At 43.0% G+C, this 17,836-nt stretch overlaps 1 protein-coding gene across 1 annotated transcript in view; it reads right to left on the reverse strand.

Moving 5' to 3' along the window:
• Positions 1-316: 316 nt before the first annotated feature.
• Positions 317-17,836, reverse strand: part of SLC39A8 (solute carrier family 39 member 8) — a 36,862-nt gene continuing 19,342 nt past the window's right edge. The window contains exons 5-9 of the mRNA XM_081959987.1: positions 15,568-15,690; positions 14,208-14,384; positions 6,057-6,264; positions 4,897-5,081; positions 317-1,188 (exon numbers count right to left, since the gene is read on the reverse strand). Coding sequence (XP_081816113.1) covers positions 1,039-1,188; positions 4,897-5,081; positions 6,057-6,264; positions 14,208-14,384; positions 15,568-15,690 — 843 coding nt within the window. The 3' untranslated portion in view covers positions 317-1,038. The remainder of the gene's footprint in view (positions 1,189-4,896; positions 5,082-6,056; positions 6,265-14,207; positions 14,385-15,567; positions 15,691-17,836) is intronic.

Here is a 17,836-nt window from a genome sequence, read left to right on the forward strand (position 1 = left end):
CCAAGGTTAATTAGAAATTGGAGTGTCTGCATGATTTTTAAGATCTTGGGAAAAATGGTTTTAAATTAGCAATCTCTGTGGTGGAAATTTTTAAACCTATTTTGAATTACATTGTAGTAACAAAAAGGCAGTGATTTCTCTAAAAAGAGAGAAAGAGGAGGAGCAGTGTGGTGAGGAGGAGAAAGAAGGAGGATCAGGAGGAAAAGGAGGAGAAAGGAGGAGGAGGAGGAGGAGGAGGAGGAGGAGGAGGAGGAGGAGGAGGAGGAGGAGGAGGAGGAGGAGGAGGAGGAGGAGGAGGAGGAGGAGGAGGAGGAGGAGGAGGAGGAGGAGGAGAATGTTGGTATTCCTTCAGTCCTAGCAGGGAGAAGGAGCTATTTCCCAAAAGCTAGAGATGTGTAAAATCAAAGTCTTCCAGTTGCCAGACCATTTTCAGAAAAATTAATGAAGAAAGTATGCAATGCTCATTCAGGAAGGCGACAGGCCAGCAGGATCCTGAAATGGCAGTGTGATTTCTGCTACTCAAGAGGAGCCCCCTATGTAGTTAAAATGCTAGAAAACACATACCCTTACAATGGGACTGAAGTTTCTGTATATTTTTATACAAGATTGATCTATATAGTAAACCATTTCAGCTTAAATTATGCTGCACACGTACCTTAAAACAGATCTCAGCCTGAAGTTCCAAATCCAGGAGCTTTTCTGATACAAAGGTTTGGTAGTACATTTTCATTGACATAAATAATAAATGTTTGTTTGTTTTTCCGACAGAGTCTTTCATAACTTGGTCCTCTCATACCACTAAAATGTTGCGCTCTGATATAAAAGTGACTAACATAGGACAAACACATGGAGGAAAATGCTACCTTAGAACACATATTAGAAAATTATTTTTATATATTATTTTTATATTTATATATATTATTTTTAGGGGGGGGGAGTTGTGTTCCGTGACGGAAGCAAACGAGGTGTCTTTATTACTTTCAAGTTCCTTTCTGAAGTTCTTCCATTTTCATCTACTAAATTGTCTTCCTTGTCCCATTATTCCAGTTCAATTTCGCCTGCGTAGAGAGTGATGAGCAGGATTGCAGTAAACCCTGTGAGCAGGCCAGCATTTTGAATCAGGAAAAAAACCAGATCTGTTTTTCTTCCAGTTACTTTTTCTCTCAACATGTCGTTCATCTCTGGGAACTGGAGTTGCCATGGGAATAAAACCACAAAAAAAAAGAAGAGAAAAAAATTACAGTAGGTAAGTCTTGCCATCTAGTGGTAGAATAGCATGTTAGTATATTTAATATATAAAATGCATTCATTTTTATTTTATGGAATGGGTTTTTTTTGTACATTACTGGTAAGAATAGATACGATTTCTAAGTTCCAAAAAAAATAGACTTAATGATTTGGGGAAACACTGTCTTAGATAGTAGGGCCAAACAATTACTTCATCAAGACATGGACAAGAAAAAAAATAAGCTATGATTTACTTCTAAACCTCTATTCTTAGATTTGGGGACTTCCTCATCTGTCCATCTTAGTCAGGAAACATTTAATTGGTTTGTGTAGTAAATTTCATTAATAATCATCTGTTTTGGGTCAACCTATTATGAGTGAAGAGTTAAGATGAAATTCAGGTCTAGCTGCAAAACCTGATAAGTCACTATGTTATGTAGGTAGGAAAAAATAAATCTTTCCTTGTAGACTTTTCATTATCCAGCCAAGTAACATCCCTGTTTATATACAGTAACTTGCCCTTCCTTCCAGTTTTGGTCAGTGGATGCTTTTCTCCTTAGTATTTATTTGAATGGAATATTGTTTTCTACTTGATTATTGTCTAGTGGTAATCCCTTCTTATCTAGCTGTTGGTTGGTGGAGATTGGATATCCATATAACTGATCATTCAACCTACTACAATGCAACCAATACAATATATGAAAAGAATAATATTACCTTATGTCACAAGTATCTCAGAAACAAACAACAGACTTACTGTAACCACGGGACTTCATAGTAGCACACAAACTAACTAAAGTCCTCTAAAACATAAGTAAGCCAAAAAACTTAGTAGCCCAAAAAAGAAAGAAGACATCTGTAACAAATTGCAACATATACTCTAAGGACTGTAATAGCCACTATGTAAAACAGACAGACAAACAGAAGATTATCCATGAACAAGTCAGAAGATACAATGGAAACTCCTTAATCTCACAACACATGGACAGACTCAACCACAACTGGGAAACTGTGAATATCTCAATCCAAGTTAAATATAAAAATAACATTCCTTCCTAGGGCTAAGAGAAATTGACTGCCCAAAGTAACCCAGTTGCTTTGTGCCTAAGGCAGGACTAGAATTCATGGCCTCCAGTGTCCTTAACCACTACACCAAACTGTTTTTTTCTGCTTATTTACCAACAATTAATCTGGGTTATGTCTGCATTCTTGTTTGCATGAGCATTTCTAGATCTTAACTTGATAGAGACTGATATCTGTTTTAACTAAAAGTATTGATCTGTTGAATTGTTGTCCAACTAGCAGAGAAAATACAGTAGATGCTTTATGTACTTGACAGCAAACAAATGAAGACAATTCTCATTCCTTGCTGCAATTAGTAACGATAAGATATTTTTTTCCAGCTCAGGTTTCAATCTAAGGCTTCATCCAACTTCCAGAAGAATATTTTTCCAAAGATCTTACCTAACCAAGGATGGGAAACAAAGCATCTTGGACCATAGACAAAAAGAAAAGAATTCGGAAGTCAGTCTGCCACAAAATGCACCTAGTGTACAAGGCATACATTTGGAATCAATTCGCTGTCTTAACTGTAACAGGCAAAGACATCAGACCAACAGCTTTACCAATGCTTTACCCATCATATGTAAGCGTTTTAATGTGCAGAAAAGTTTCTTTTGGAGGAACATTCGAAAGTATGAGGCCATACAATCTCTGTTCTCACCCAGAGTACTATCCCTTCAGCTGATAGAATCCCTTGAGCAATGAGAGCAGTTCACTATGATCCCCTAAGAGAAATGGTATGAGAGAGAGAAAACGAAGAACTCTTACAAATCCTACCTGTTTCTAGACAGAGAAGAAAAAGTGGGGTTCAGCAATAAATCAGGGTTCTGTATTGATCATTCACACATATTATTATATTTGGCTCAGACACAGTTCCGGTCTAGACCTAAAGACAGAGAAATTTGAAAGGTAGATAGAAAAACCTAGCACCTACTATGCCATAAGCAGGCTTTCAAACTGGGTTCTTAACATCATGTAAGATAGGAAGACATCAGAGAAAACAGCCTTAATGTCCAAGCTTGATCTTTGCTCTTTGGTAAAGATGAAAAGCAGCCATGGGTGGACTTCAAAAATTTTAGCAAGGGGTTTTCTGCATGGTTGCTGGATGGGTGTGGCCTAGTTAGCCTCCTACACCATGGGGGCTCCGGAGGCTTTCTTCGAGCCTCCGGGAGGACGAAAACAGCCTTCCCAGGCTCCATAGGCACTCTGGAGGCCAGAAATAGGGTCATTTACAGCCTTCCCAAACTTCCAATAGGCCCATTTTTCGCCCTCCCTGAGACTCCAAGCGTGCCTTGCACTTACCTGCATCCAAAAAGGGCTGCATGGGGACTCCTGGGAGGGGCAGGGGGGCAGCCAGGAGTGGGATTTGCGGGTTCTCCGAATTGCACAGAATCTTAGCTAGAGGTTCTCACGAGAGCTTGTGAACCCCCAGCAGCTAGCATGTTTCCAGTTTTTTCCCGAACTACGCCTCACTCATTGTAACCCAAGAAATTAGGCACAAACATACCCTAAAATTCACTGTGCCAACTATGATTATAGATGTGATCTATTCATGTCTTCCTCTCTAAGTGGGTGGAATTGCATATTCCTACGAATTGCACATAGCTTTATTAAATTCTCTGTATTTTTAACACATCGATCTTTCTGGTTTCAGAATTTGCACAGCCAGAAGCATTAACATGGCATGTAGTCCCTGAAAGCTTAAGTACTCCAAAAGTTGTGAATAAATTGTAATGAATGATTTGATAAAATAAGAAAAATATTACATACATAGGGAGTAGTTGCCATAATGGCATTTTAATTCATTCATTTTTACTTCGCCATCTTTGTTTGTTTGTTTTTGTCCTTTGAAATGAAAAATTGCTAGGATGCCACCACAAGAAAGATGGTGGTAAATTCTGGAACTATGGCTCTTGAATTCCACACAGACAAAATACTAAATCCATATATTTCCTCTTATTTCTCTTCTCTCTTGGTTTTTCAAGCCATTGGCCTCATGTACCCATGTAGAACTAGTCAATCTTCCATACAGTAGAATTATGGTCACGACCATAATTCGTTCCATAACTTTGGCCGCAGACTGATTTGGTCATGACCCAAATCTAATTTTGGAATTTGGTGCTTACGAAAAAAATGGTGTGGAAAGGGAAATCGGCTGCGGAAAAAATATAGTGAATTTTTTGGTCAGAATCCGATTTGGTCATGGTCCAAAGCATTCATGACAGAGGTTCTACTGTATAGAGTTTTCAGGTGCAAAGTGAGTAACTCGGGGAGAACAGCTGTTTTTAGAATTAAGCAAAAAAGGCCAGGATAGAAGTTCCTTACTTTGCTCATAGCAATAAATATTTCACCCTAGGTTTATACTGACTGATCACATCCAATATGTCCAGCTTGGAAAAAAGTAGCATGAACTCATTGCCATTTCAATCTCCTAGTTTCATGCTAATAGTACTGGTACTGTGGTTTCTCTTAACACTGTCTCATAAATATTAGTCTCTCATAATCATGCATAGTAATAATGCCAATGGTTAAGTCCATTTGTACTACAGTAGACTATAAATATTGTTAAGTAGGTAGATGGGTAGATAAGCTGTAGCAGAAACTTACCATATCTGCAAGGGAGATGTACAGAAACATGCCTCCAGCTACTGCAAAAATGATGTTTGGAGCAAAGTTGTTGCCTACAATTATGCCAAAAACTAGGCCAATATAACAAGAGCATGCTGATAAAAAATTGAAAAACAAGGCCTGCCTTGTGCTCATTCCTGCATTAAGAAGGATGACAAAATCCCCTAAAAAAAAAGAAATGTATGACATTATCAGTATGTAACGCAGTTATGATTTATCCTTTATCGAAGATAAATCAAAATACAGAGAGACCGTTTGATGTAACCCTTTAAAGGCACCCTTGGTACAGGATGACTTTGAGCCAGTCATTCTATCATTCCTAGAATGGGAAGTTGAAAAACGTCTATCAATCTCCAGGATCAGCATGATAAATTATGGTCTGTAACCTTCAGTGGAGCGGCTTTCATCTTGCAGTAGATTGATTCAGGATGATAATAATTCAAAATGGACTGGTAAGATGTATATGTAATGTATCAGAAAACTATCATTTCCTCATTTAAATATAAAATATTTATGGATTATGTCTTGCGTGATGAGAAGTTTGTTAGGACAGCTTGCTCCAGTACTGATGCCCTTAGGGTTGGAATCAGGGGTGAAATGCTCTGAAGCATGCCACCGGTTTGCTTCACGCATGCAGGCGCACCACAGGCACTAAGAAGCCTTTTCTGACTCTGCAAAGGTAAGTAGAACAGCAAGGGGGGGGGGGAATAGCTGTGCCGTGCAATTTAGATTTGCTAGAAAGCAGGATTTCCGAATATAAATCATGCAGCACAGCGAATTGTTGCACAGCTGATCGTCGGAATTTTTTTAAACTTTTTTTAGCATTTTTTTACTACCGATTTGGGTGAACCGGTAGTTTAAAAATGCTTTACAAAGTTTTTTAAAAGTTCCAATGATCAGCTGTGCGACAATCAGCTGTGGCGTCGGAACTTTTTTAAAAACTTTTTAAAGCATTTTTACTACCGGTTTGAGCGAACTGGCCCAAACCGGTAGCATTTCACCCCGCGTTAGAATGCAGTTCCAGATTTCTGAATCACTATGATTAAAAGTTGAAAGCCATAACTATGGTAGCTTCATTGGTTCTAGAAGTCTGCCTCAGCTACATACCTTAAACTTTGAAATGATGCAAAACACGTTACCTAATTCATGAGGAAACTCTTCACATAAGATTGCTATAGATGTGCTAATTCCCTGAAGTAGGGAAAGTGTGAAAGACGCTCCAATGGCTAATCCATCAATGAAGTTGTGCAAAGCATCGCTTAATGTGATCATCCAGGCAATTGTACCAATCTCAGATAAGGAAGGCCCTTTGACACATTTGCATGAGCTACTTTGCGTTTCTTCTCTCTGCAACAAAACAAAACAAAAATGAGAGTTGTATCAAATACTAAGTCAATGTAAGAAAGCAAAGGATCGTATAACAAGAGCACTTAGAGTTATAAACCGCTTCACAGTGCTTTACAGCCCTCTCTATAGATTTAAATTGCACATTTACTGAGAAATAAGACATGGACAAGTAGTTCTCATTTAAAAACTAGTTGCTTAGCTACCATTCAAAGTTTTGACACATTGTCTCCCCTTACAATCCAGTTCCAGAGTTTCCACAATGACCTGCGTGCGCGAACACAAACATATTGATCACATGACCATATTTCAGATGCTGATCTTTACAGCTGGTTGCAGCATTCCATAGTCATGTGACCATGATTTACCTTTTTTTTTCCGGCTGGTTTCCAGCAAAAAAACGCCAGTGGTGGGTTTCAAATTTTTTTGGAACCTACTCTGTGGGTGTGGCCTCCTTTGTGGGAGTGGCTTGCCAGCCATGTGACCTGGTGGGAGTGGCTTGGCAGTCATGTGACCAGGTGGGCATGGCTAACTTGGAAAATGTGGTGAAACTCACTTAACGATGCTCTTGCTTAGCAACCAAAATTTTGGGCTCAATTGTGGTCATAAGTTCTTTTTCTTTCTTTCTTTCATCTCTCTCTCCCACTTTCTTTTTTTCTTTTTCTTTTTTTCTCTCTCTCTGGCTCTTTCTCTCTCTCTCCCTCTCTGTCTCCCTCTGTCATTTTCTCTGGGTGTCTATCTGTCTGTCTCTCTCTCTGTATCTCTGTCTCTCTCTCCTCCTTCCCCCATCTCTGTCACTCTGTGTGTGTGTGTCTGTCTGTCTCTCACTCACTCTGTGTGTATGTGTGTGTCTGTCTCTGTCTCTCCCTCTGTCTCTCTCCCCTCCCTTCCTCTCTCTCTGTCACTCTGTGTATGTGGGTGTGTCTGTCTCTCACTCATTCACTTAATCACTCACTCTGTGTGTGTCTCTCTATCTTTCTCTCCCTCCCTCCCCCTCTCTGTCTCTGTGTGTGTGTGTGTGTGTGTGTGTCTGTCAGTCTCTCTGATTCCCTCCCTCACTCCCTCTCTCTGTCTGTCTGTCTGTCTCACTCACACACACACACTGTGGTCACCTTGTTGAGTGTTCCAATCACATTTGAAACACTCAACAACTGGCTTGCATTTATGGTATTTTGCAGCATTCTGCAGTCATAGGACCAAAATATATGCTTTTAACCATATATTTTGGTCCTATGACTGCAGAATGCTGCAAAATACCATAAATGCAAGCCAGTTGTTGAGTGTTTCAAATGTGATTGGAACACTCAACAAGGTGACCACAGTGTGTGTGTGTGAGTGAGACAGACAGACAGAGAGAGAGAGGAACAGAGAGGGAGTGAGAGAGGGAATCAGAGAGAGACTGACAGAGTCTAACAGAATCAGAGAGGTACTTTTAACTACCTGGCAGCAGCGTTTTTCCTTGAGGGGCTCCTCAGAACATCCTAAGACTTCGGAGGGAAGCCTCCAGCCCGGAGCAGGAGCAAAGCCCCTTTTCCAACTGGCCTTTCCTCGCTTGGAGGGCTTTGGAGGGAAGCTTCTGCATAAGCCCGGCCGAGTGACAACAAGTTCCCACCGTTACGAAGCCTCGGAGGCTGTAATTTTCTGAGCTGTGCGCGCCCGCTTTTTTTCCACGGCGTGGAGCAGCAGCGAGGTTTGTGTGGCCGGCAATCACTCCAAATGCCATCTGGGAAGACGAGGAACGTGAGGGGGGACCGTTGACGGCCTCCGCAATCATCGCTCGCCTCGCAGAGCCTCGTTGCTGCTCCACGCCGTGGAAAACAGGCGCGCGCGCACAGCTCAGAAAATTACAGCCTCCGAGACTTCGTAACGGCGGGAACTTGTTGTCACTCACCCGGGCTTCTGCAGAAGCTTCCCTCCGAAGCGTTCTGAGCCTCGGAGGCTGTAATTTTCTGAGCTGTGCGCGCCCGCTTTTTTTCCACGGCGTGGAGCAGCAGCGAGGTTTGTGTGGCCGGCAATCACTCCAAATGCCATCCGGGAAGACGAGGAACGTGAGGGGGGACCGTTGACGGCCTCCGCAATCATCGCTCGCCTCGCAGAGCCTCGTTGCTGCTCCACGCCGTGGAAAACAGGCGCGCGCGCACAGCTCAGAAAATTACAGCCTCCGAGACTTCGTAACGGCGGGAACTTCTTGTCGCTCGGCCGGGCTTCTGCAGAAGCTTCCCTCCGAAGCGTTCTGAGCCTCGGAGGCTGTAATTTTCTGAGCTGTGCGCGCCCGCTTTTTTTCCACGGCGTGGAGCAGCAGCGAGGTTTGTGTGGCCGGCAATCACTCCAAATGCCATCCGGGAAGACGAGGAACGTGAGGGGGGACCGTTGACGGCCTCCGCAATCATCGCTCGCCTCGCAGAGCCTCGTTGCTGCTCCACGCCGTGGAAAACAGGCGCGCACGCACAGCTCAGAAAATTACAGCCTCCGAGACTTCGTAACGGTGGGAACTTCTTGTCACTCGGCCGGGCTTATGCAGAAGCTTCCCTCCGAAGCGTTCTGAGCCTCGGAGGCTGTAATTTTCTGAGCTGTGCGCACGCGCCTGTTTTCCACGGCGTGGAGCAGCAGCGAGGCTCTGCGAGGCGAGCGATGATTGCAGAGGCCGTCAACGGTCCCCCCTCGCGTTCCTCGTCTTCCCGGATGGCATCCTGAGTCATTGCCGGCCTCGCAGAACCTCGCTGCTGCTCCACGCCGTGGAAAACAGGCGCGCACGCACAGCTCAGAAAATTACAGCCTCCGAGACTTCGTAACGGTGGGAACTTCTTGTCACTCGGCCGGGCTTATGCAGAAGCTTCCCTCCGAAGCGTTCTGAGCCTCGGAGGCTGTAATTTTCTGAGCTGTGCGCGCGCGCCTGTTTTCCACGGCGTGGAGCAGCAGCGAGGCTCTGCGAGGCGAGCGATGATTGCAGAGGCCGTCAACGGTCCCCCCTCGCGTTCCTCGTCTTCCCGGATGGCATCCTGAGTCATTGCCGGCCTCGCAGAACCTCGCTGCTGCTCCACGCCGTGGAAAACAGGCGCGCACGCACAGCTCAGAAAATTACAGCCTCCGAGACTTCGTAACGGTGGGAACTTCTTGTCGCTCGGCCGGGCTTATGCAGAAGCTTCCCTCCGAAGCGTTCTGAGCCTCGGAGGCTGTAATTTTCTGAGCTGTGCGCGCGCGCCTGTTTTCCACGGCGTGGAGCAGCAGCGAGGCTCTGCGAGGCGAGCGATGATTGCAGAGGCCGTCAACGGTCCCCCCTCGCGTTCCTCGTCTTCCCGGATGGCATCCTGAGTCATTGCCGGCCTCGCTGCTGCTCCACGCCGTGGAAAACAGGCGCGCGCGCACAGCTCAGAAAATTACAGCCTCCGAGACTTGGTAACGGCGGGAACTTGTTGTCACTCACCCGGGCTTCTGCAGAAGCTTCCCTCCAAAGCCCTCCAAGCGAGGAAAGGCCAGTTGGGAAACGGGCCAGAAGACAAGGAACAGCAGTGGCGGCGGGGAGTCAGCCCCGATGCAAAAAAAAACGCCAAGGGGGCGGGGCCGGAAATTACTTCCGGGTTCATTCTTCAACCGGTTCGCACGATCCGGTGCGATCCGGTAGAAACCCACCACTGAAAAACGCCCATAAAAACAAATGGATTCATTTAACAATCACAGTGTTTATTTAAGTACCACCACAAACCCCTCATAAAATCAGGTCAATCATGTAGGTATTATGACTTAGGATTGTCATGACTTATAGTGAAAGTTCTGGGCCCCATTACAGTCCTAAGTCAAGGACTACATACAATCATAATCCACGTACAGCAAATAGCAATAGCAGTAGTGCTTAGACTTATATACCACTTCATAGTGCTTTTACAGCACTCTCTAAGCAGTTTACAGAGTTGCCCCTCATTTGGGTTCTGGGTCCTCATTTTACCCACCTCAGAAGGATGGAAGGCTGAGTCAACCTTGAGCTGGTGAGATTTGAACTGCTGAGCTGCAGCTAGCAGTCAGCTGAAGTAGCCTGCAGTACCACACTCTAACCACTGCGCCACCTCAAAATATTTCAATTACAAGCATAGAACCATGAGGCCAAATCCACTTTTGATCTAGATCACAGTTCTTCTCTTGTCTCTGCAGTAAGCTGTCCAAGTGAAATGGATTATCAAAAGAACTGTAAAACCTCGATGGACCCAGGTTTCCAATGCTTTTATACATTTGGTTCAGAAGACCGTAAAGTCTTGGATTCATCTTCTAACAGGCTTATCATAGATAGCATGACACCTTTTTGCAAATTTTTAAAGTAAGTATTAAACAATACATCAAGTAATACATTTTCCTTTCAAAAGCAACTGAACCACAGAATAGTTAATCAATTAAAAGTAGTCAGAAATGAGGTTGATGGACCAGGGTTAATTTTCAGCAATAAGATAGGATTCTTTTATTCTTTTAAGCATTTGATGCTGTGGCAATTTTTCTGAAAGAATTATATTTTCTAATATTGTTAACAGTCTTAGAGAGTCTTTCAAAGCAGCAGGGACTTTTGGAGGTGAAGCCACATATTTTTTTTATTCTTATTATTTTGGTCAGCCAATTAAATCTTGTCTATCTCTCTTTAAAACCTGACAGGAGTATTTAAGACTTCACATAGCTTAATAAACCAAACAACGAAGATAGCTTTTCCTCTGGGACTCTGAATTCAGAGTCAGCACAATTGTTGAACAGAAGTTATGGTTCACCTATTAATCATGCCACCGAACTTCAATAGGAGAAGTCTGGACTCCCAGGACTCAAGTTTCAGTGTACTTTAAGTGAATAGATTAACAAAGGAAAGAACACGCTTCACTAATTTATATGATTTAGGGTGGCTAAGTTGAAAAAAAAACTCCTAGATCAATTTAAATAAATAATCCATTACATTTAAAAAATGTGATGATAATATTATTAATTATTACAGTAGTTTATTTATAGCAATGGTATCAGAGGTGGTATTCATTCAGCAGGTTCTGACCAGTTCTATTTTCTGCCTCCCAAGTCCCAGCTGATCGGTAGGGATTGGGGATTTTGCAGTAACCTTCTCCTGCCACGCCCACAAAGCCACACCACGCCCACAAAGCCACACCCACAAAGTCATGCCCACAGAACCAGTAGTAAAAAAAAAATGAATCCCACCACTGAATAGTATGGTTATGATCAAGGGCAGTGAAGCACAGGTTGGTAAGGCTGATAGAGTGCAGGTGGACAAAAGGGCAGAGATGGGGTAAGGGGAGATAGGCAGAAGGGGGGAGTTGAAGTGGCCTGCAGTTATAAGTCCAAGTCGGATATCAAGTATACAAATTTTGATTGTGTATGGGAGCCAGTGGTGGGATTCAAAAAAATTGACTACCTATTCTGTGGGCGTGGCTTGGTGGGTGTGGTGTGGCTTGGTGAGCGTGGCTTGGCAGGGGAAGGTTACTGCAAAATCCCCATTCCCTCCCAATCAGCTGGGACTCAGGAAGCAGAGAATAAATGGGGGCGAGGCCAGTCAAAGGTGGTATTTACCAGTTCTCTGAACTACTCAATATTTCCGCTACCAGTTCTCCAGAACTGGTCAGAACCTGCTGAATACCACCTCTGTTGGGAGCCCTGCAACTTCAGCCCTACAACTGGTGTAAGAACAATTTGTGTAGTACCACAGCAAATTTGAACAGTCACATAGGTCCTTAACTAAGGACTACCTGTATGTATTTTTAGAAAACATTTATTACTATATTTTTTACTGTTGATGAACTGCAGTGAAAATTTTGAATAATTCCAAATACTATCTAAATTTCAGAGGGTGAATTGAAATTAAAAATTAGGTACCGTAAGTTGCAAATTGATTTTTTTACCATTGACTAATATGTCTCTACTCTAACAATAAAATTCCCAGTGACGCCATTTAAAGAACCATTTCAACATTTCAAAAATCACAGCCAATTTTCTCCTCAAAGTAAACATAGAAAAGTAAATTGATGTCTGACTTAATTTTCTACTGAATTCTTTTTTTTTCTTTAATCTTCTTAACTTTCAGTAATTAACAGGAAGCATCCTGAAAGAACTGTTAAGAGCCAACCAATAATAAATAATAAAAAGAAAGCTTTCTTAATAATACAAACAATAACATCTGCGTATTAAACAGTAACAGGTCCTTAGGAAGGATTTGATATGTAAATAAAAATGCAGCTGAAGTCTAAACAGTTGTATAAGTATAGTAATAATATTTGCCATAATACTAATAACTCCCTCAAACATCTACCTATCTCTAATCCTAGAGAAGGACTTTATAAGTGGATAAAAATGTCAAATCCTGTCTAAATATCTGGCTGACTTTGTGGTCAACCATAACAATTCTTAACACTATCTTTGTTTTAAGGTAGAAGGGAAAGTTTACAATATTGTCCTTTTTTAACCAAATCAAACATTAAAGCTTTCCAGTCTGAGCAATCATGAATCTTGTATAAACATTACACGAGATGTTAAAGGTTACAGTTTCAACTATGAATGGAATTTAATTTTACGTGACTGCTGGGGATATTGACAGAGAGCTAAACTAACAGTTCACAAACCTAAAAGAAAGAGAAAGAATATCACCCTAAAGATTAATTTTATCGTTACATTAACAGGACTAGCCCACAGTCAAACAGGATACCTAAAAGTCAATGTTTAAAGTCAAAGATAATCTTATGAACCTGCAGACTTCCACAATGTAATCTAATGTCAGCTTCCCGATTATGCCTAATGTTACTATATAACTACATATCAGAGGTGGTATTCAGAAGGTTCTGACCGTTCTGGAGAACTGGTAGCAGAAATTTTGTGTAGTTCGGAGAACCGGTAACAGTGGTGGGATACAACCGGTACGCCCCGGTATGAGCATACCGGTGCCTGCTGGGAGCAGCAGGTACCGTTCCGGTACAGTGCTCCGGAGGGCCTGACCACCCGCCCGCACTCCTTACCTGTATTTGAGCTGATCGGGGCTTCCGTGCACAGAGCATATGGCACCTGCGCGACGCTCCGCCAAGCAACTGGAGCATCACAGAGGCATTGCGGAGCGTCACGGGCAGTAAGTATGCAGGCGTGCGCTGCAGGCGTGCTATGTGCTGTGTGCGTGCACGTAGTGGACGCCCGGCCCCATTGCACCATACCGGTTGCAACGGGATCCGGAAACCACACTGACCGGTAAATACCACCTCTGACTGGCCCCGCCCCTATCTATTCTCTGCCTCCCAAGTCCCAGCTTATCAGGAAGGAATGGGGATTTTGCAGTAACCTTCTCCTGCCACGCCCACCAAGCCATACCCACAGAACTGGTAGTAAAAAAAATTGAATCCTACCACTGCTACATATGCCTTGGTCAAATGCAGAACCAACTTCATGGAAAGGTTTTGATGAGCAAACACAGAAAAGGGAATCTACCCCAAGAGACTATTACCTCCAATTTGCATGACCTACCCAAAGAGATCATGTTTCTCAGTTTATGTGTCTTACATGTTCCATTAGGTGGAACTTGGGATATCATTGCCAATGACATCAGATTCTTGGAATCAGTACTGGCCAAGCCCAGCCTTTTCCTGAACAGCTGCCAGCCACTATCTATTTAACTATGTAGTGTAGCATATTCAGTAGGCAGGAAGGCTGGTTAGTAAAGTGCAAAGGTTAATAAGAAAGCAAAAAAATATATAAAAAGGGATAAAGTAAATCTACAACTTAATTGTAAGAAATATTTATAGGTGTCTGAATAAACACTTTTTTGTTCTCTGTGTGCACGTGCAAACATACACATACTGAGTGGTTAACAATGTTGGAGTGGACGATGAACCCAAGTTCAATTTTAAAACTATTATCAACAAAGAAAAGATCCGCAATCAGCTCTTTGCTGGAAATGCTGTGATAAACTGGCACGACATGTTCAATCATACCTGTCCAGAGATCACACTGACATTATCAAAACCTAAATTTCCATTAGCTTCTGCTACAGCTGGATTTGCATAGCACATGGTTCCATTGACCGATTTGATTAATTCTACAGGAACAGGAGGCGCAGAACGATGTTGAGGAAGTTTCAGTTCTTCGGGTTCAAAATGACTGTGGCCCATCTAAAGAGAACCAGATGAAACAATCCAGGAAGGAATCAATGGACTTCATCAAAATATAACTTTAGAAATAGAATAGACGATAGGTAGGTAGGTAGGTAGGTAGGTAGGTAGGTAGGTAGGTAGGTAGGTAGGTAAAGAGGGAGGGAGGGAGGTAGATTAGATATTGGATAGAAAGATAGAAAGATAGAAAGATAGAGAGATAGAGAGATAGAGAGATAGAGAGAGAGAGAGAGAGAGAGAGAGAGAGAGAGAGAGAGAGAGAGAGAGAGAGAGAGAGAGAGGTAGGTAGGTAGGTAGGTAGGTAGGTAGGTAGGTAGGTAGGTAGGTAAATTAGGTATTAGATAGGTAGGTAGGTAGATTACAGGGGGGGAGCTGATAGTTAGAGAGACAAAGACAGAGAAAGAGAAAGACAGAGACAGACAGACAGACAGACAGACAGACAGACAGACAGACAGACAGACAGACAGACAGACCTCGTCTAAATGCACTTTATTCCAATATATATGAAAACAGCTGGTTGCTATACTAAAAATATACGTGTACAGTAAATATACCAAAATGTGAGAAATTTGGCATTCTTATCTAGAAGTCCACATCCCGGGTCTGAGGAATATATGTGACTCTTAAAAGCCTTATGTACAATCCTCTGGGCCTCCAAAAGGTACACACAATTGTTGTTTTTAATGGGACAGAAAGGAAAACTATTCAATACCCGGCAAAGAATCACATCATGTATTTAATGTATGTGATTAAATGTTAATGAAATATAATTGTAAATTAAATCCAGTTTAGCGTTTGACCTGCCTCATTCATTCATTCATTCATTCATTCATTCATTCATTTTTGAGCAGATCCATGTGTGGTTAACATATAATTGTAACATTAACACTGTAGATCAGAGATGTTACTGTCTTCTCAACCTACATTTCACACATGTCAATGGCATTTCTCTTCCAATCTCATTCTGGCTGGAGAGAAAGTCCTGAGTTCCATTCAATCTTTGCTTCTCTGCAATAAACTGAATTGTGTGAGATCTGTTGTCTGATGGGGTCTTTGGTTAAAACACTGCATCAGTTTTTTTTTTCACTATTTCCTGCACAGTTAAATAAATATAATCATCTTTAGCAGTAAAAACAGTATACATCTCCGCATCCCTTTAATTCAATCCTGCTACCCAACTCACTTGACTATAGGTCTTCAATATCATTTTAAGAACTCTTTCCACAAAGAATAAGATGTAGAATCCACCAAAAACTGCAACTGCTTTTTCAACGTAATTATCTACTTTGGGATCAAATCCAAAAGCCTAGAACAAAAACATTGATAATAATTACATGTCATTTGATATTTCTGTATTCTTTTTAAGAAGGTTTTTTTTCATTACAGTATTCCCTTTTTTATCGTATTCATTCAGTAAATTTAACCCAAATTTACTTGATATTGTAACTCACCTAAATTAAATCATATACGGTATGTCACCATTTGCTAGGCCATCTCATAACAAAGGTTGCCTGTTCTATATTTAAATATCTACTCCAACTGGGTGATTTTTTAAAATCAATCTTGCCAAATAATTAATCCACAAAATGTACATGGGGGTCAGAATGAATGCTGAACATAGTAATTTGCATGGAAATAAATTGCAGAAGGAAACGCTTATTCCATTTCACCTCTCTAGTGGACTGTCAAACGCTGGGGAAATCAGGAGATTCAGGATCTGAACTACTAATGGTCAAGAGAAATTAGCAGGAGTTAAGAAAGGAATTCAAGGTGGACTGCACTTAGATCTCTTGTGGGCATGAAGGGACTCTTGACTAATGACGCTTTTCAGTGGTGTGTTCCAGATCCCAACACAACCGGTACCCTATGACGGGACGTCCATCTTGGGTGCACGCGACTGCCCTGAGATGCCCAGCTACTCGGCGAGGTCACACAGGCTCTGTACACTGTGAACATGTGTGCAATTGGCTCGTTTCCTTCAAAAAGAGGTAAGGAACATGGGTGGGCAGGTGGGCCCACCAAAACACCATTCTGGTATGGTGGCTGCTATTCCCAGCGGCCATCGATATGCCTGTATCGGGCCGTACCACCCAGAACCCACCACTAACGCACTTGATCCCTCCCTCAGGCTCAGTCTGGTCATCTCCTATATCAGGGGTGTCAAACTCAAGGCCTCAAGGCCGCATCCGGCCTGCAAGGTGCTTAGATCTGGCCCACAGGGCCATCCTGGAAACAGTTAGGGACTGGACCGCAGTGCCTCCACCAGCAAAAACAGACTCCTGAGCTCTGTTTCCAGCTGCAACGGCCTCTTGCAACTCTCTGCCAGCAAAAACGGAGCTCTGGAGGGCCGCATGCAGATAGAGGGTTGCAGGAGGCAATTGCAGCCAAAAACCAGCCTCACAAGAGCCACAAAAGGCCCTCCCGAGCTTTGTTTTCACTGGCAGAGAGTTGCAAGAGGCCATCGCGGTCAAAAACGGAGCTCGTGAGGCCACAGCTGGCTCTCCCAAGCTCTGTTTTCACTGGCAGAGATTTTCAGGAGGCCATCGCATGGAGTTCGGGAGGCAGAACACTCAGGAACCCCCAACCCAAGGGACATTGAGCTGACCATGCCCACCCCAGCCCCCCAAAGTCAAACACAACCCTGATGTGGCCCTCAATGAAATCGAGTTTGACACCTCTGTCCTACATGAACTCTATTCAACCCACATGCTTAACCAGTTCAGCAACTAACCCAATTTTCCTTACCAGTGGTTTTGGCAGCACACATCATCATTTGAGGAATTAAAAAATTTCACTTCCTCTTTCCATAAAGCACCTGAACAATCCTACCAAAGCTTCATGACATCCCCAACTCCTTTTTTCATTGGCAGACAACCATAGACACGACTCGGTGACTGCATTTAATCATGTTTTCAAATAGAATTCTATTTGCCAGGCCACTGCCAATGGACATATAATATTAGCATGTGCTCCCACTTCCTGTCAGACTGGTAAGTCATCTTTCATAGATGGAGAATAGTAGTACAAATGTAACATATCCCCCTAAAGGAGTTTATAATTGGAGTAAATGGGAAAGAAAGGGAATGACTACAAGCCTGTAACACTGAAAAACATCTTTCCAGATGCTCAATCTTAAGGGAAAACATAGAATATGGTTAGATTCAAGGGTGGGCTGCTACAGGTTCGCCCTGGTTTGGGAGAACCCATAACTAACATTATGGCCGGCTCAGAGAACCTCCAAATCCCATGCCTGGCTGGCCCTGCCCACCCTGCCCACCTTGCCCCACCCCGCCCCGTCCAGGAGTCTCCACATGGCCCGTTTTGGATGCAAGGTAAGTGCAGGACCCATGTGGAGGCTCGAGGAGGGAGATAACGGGCCTCCTGGAAGTTCCAGGAGTCAAGAAACGGCCCGGGGGAGGCAATTTTCATCCTCCCAGAGGCTCAAGGAAAAC

This window comes from Natrix helvetica (genome assembly GCF_964273705.1).
Source record: "Natrix helvetica genome assembly, chromosome: 7".
Lineage (NCBI taxonomy): Eukaryota > Metazoa > Chordata > Lepidosauria > Squamata > Natricidae > Natrix > Natrix helvetica.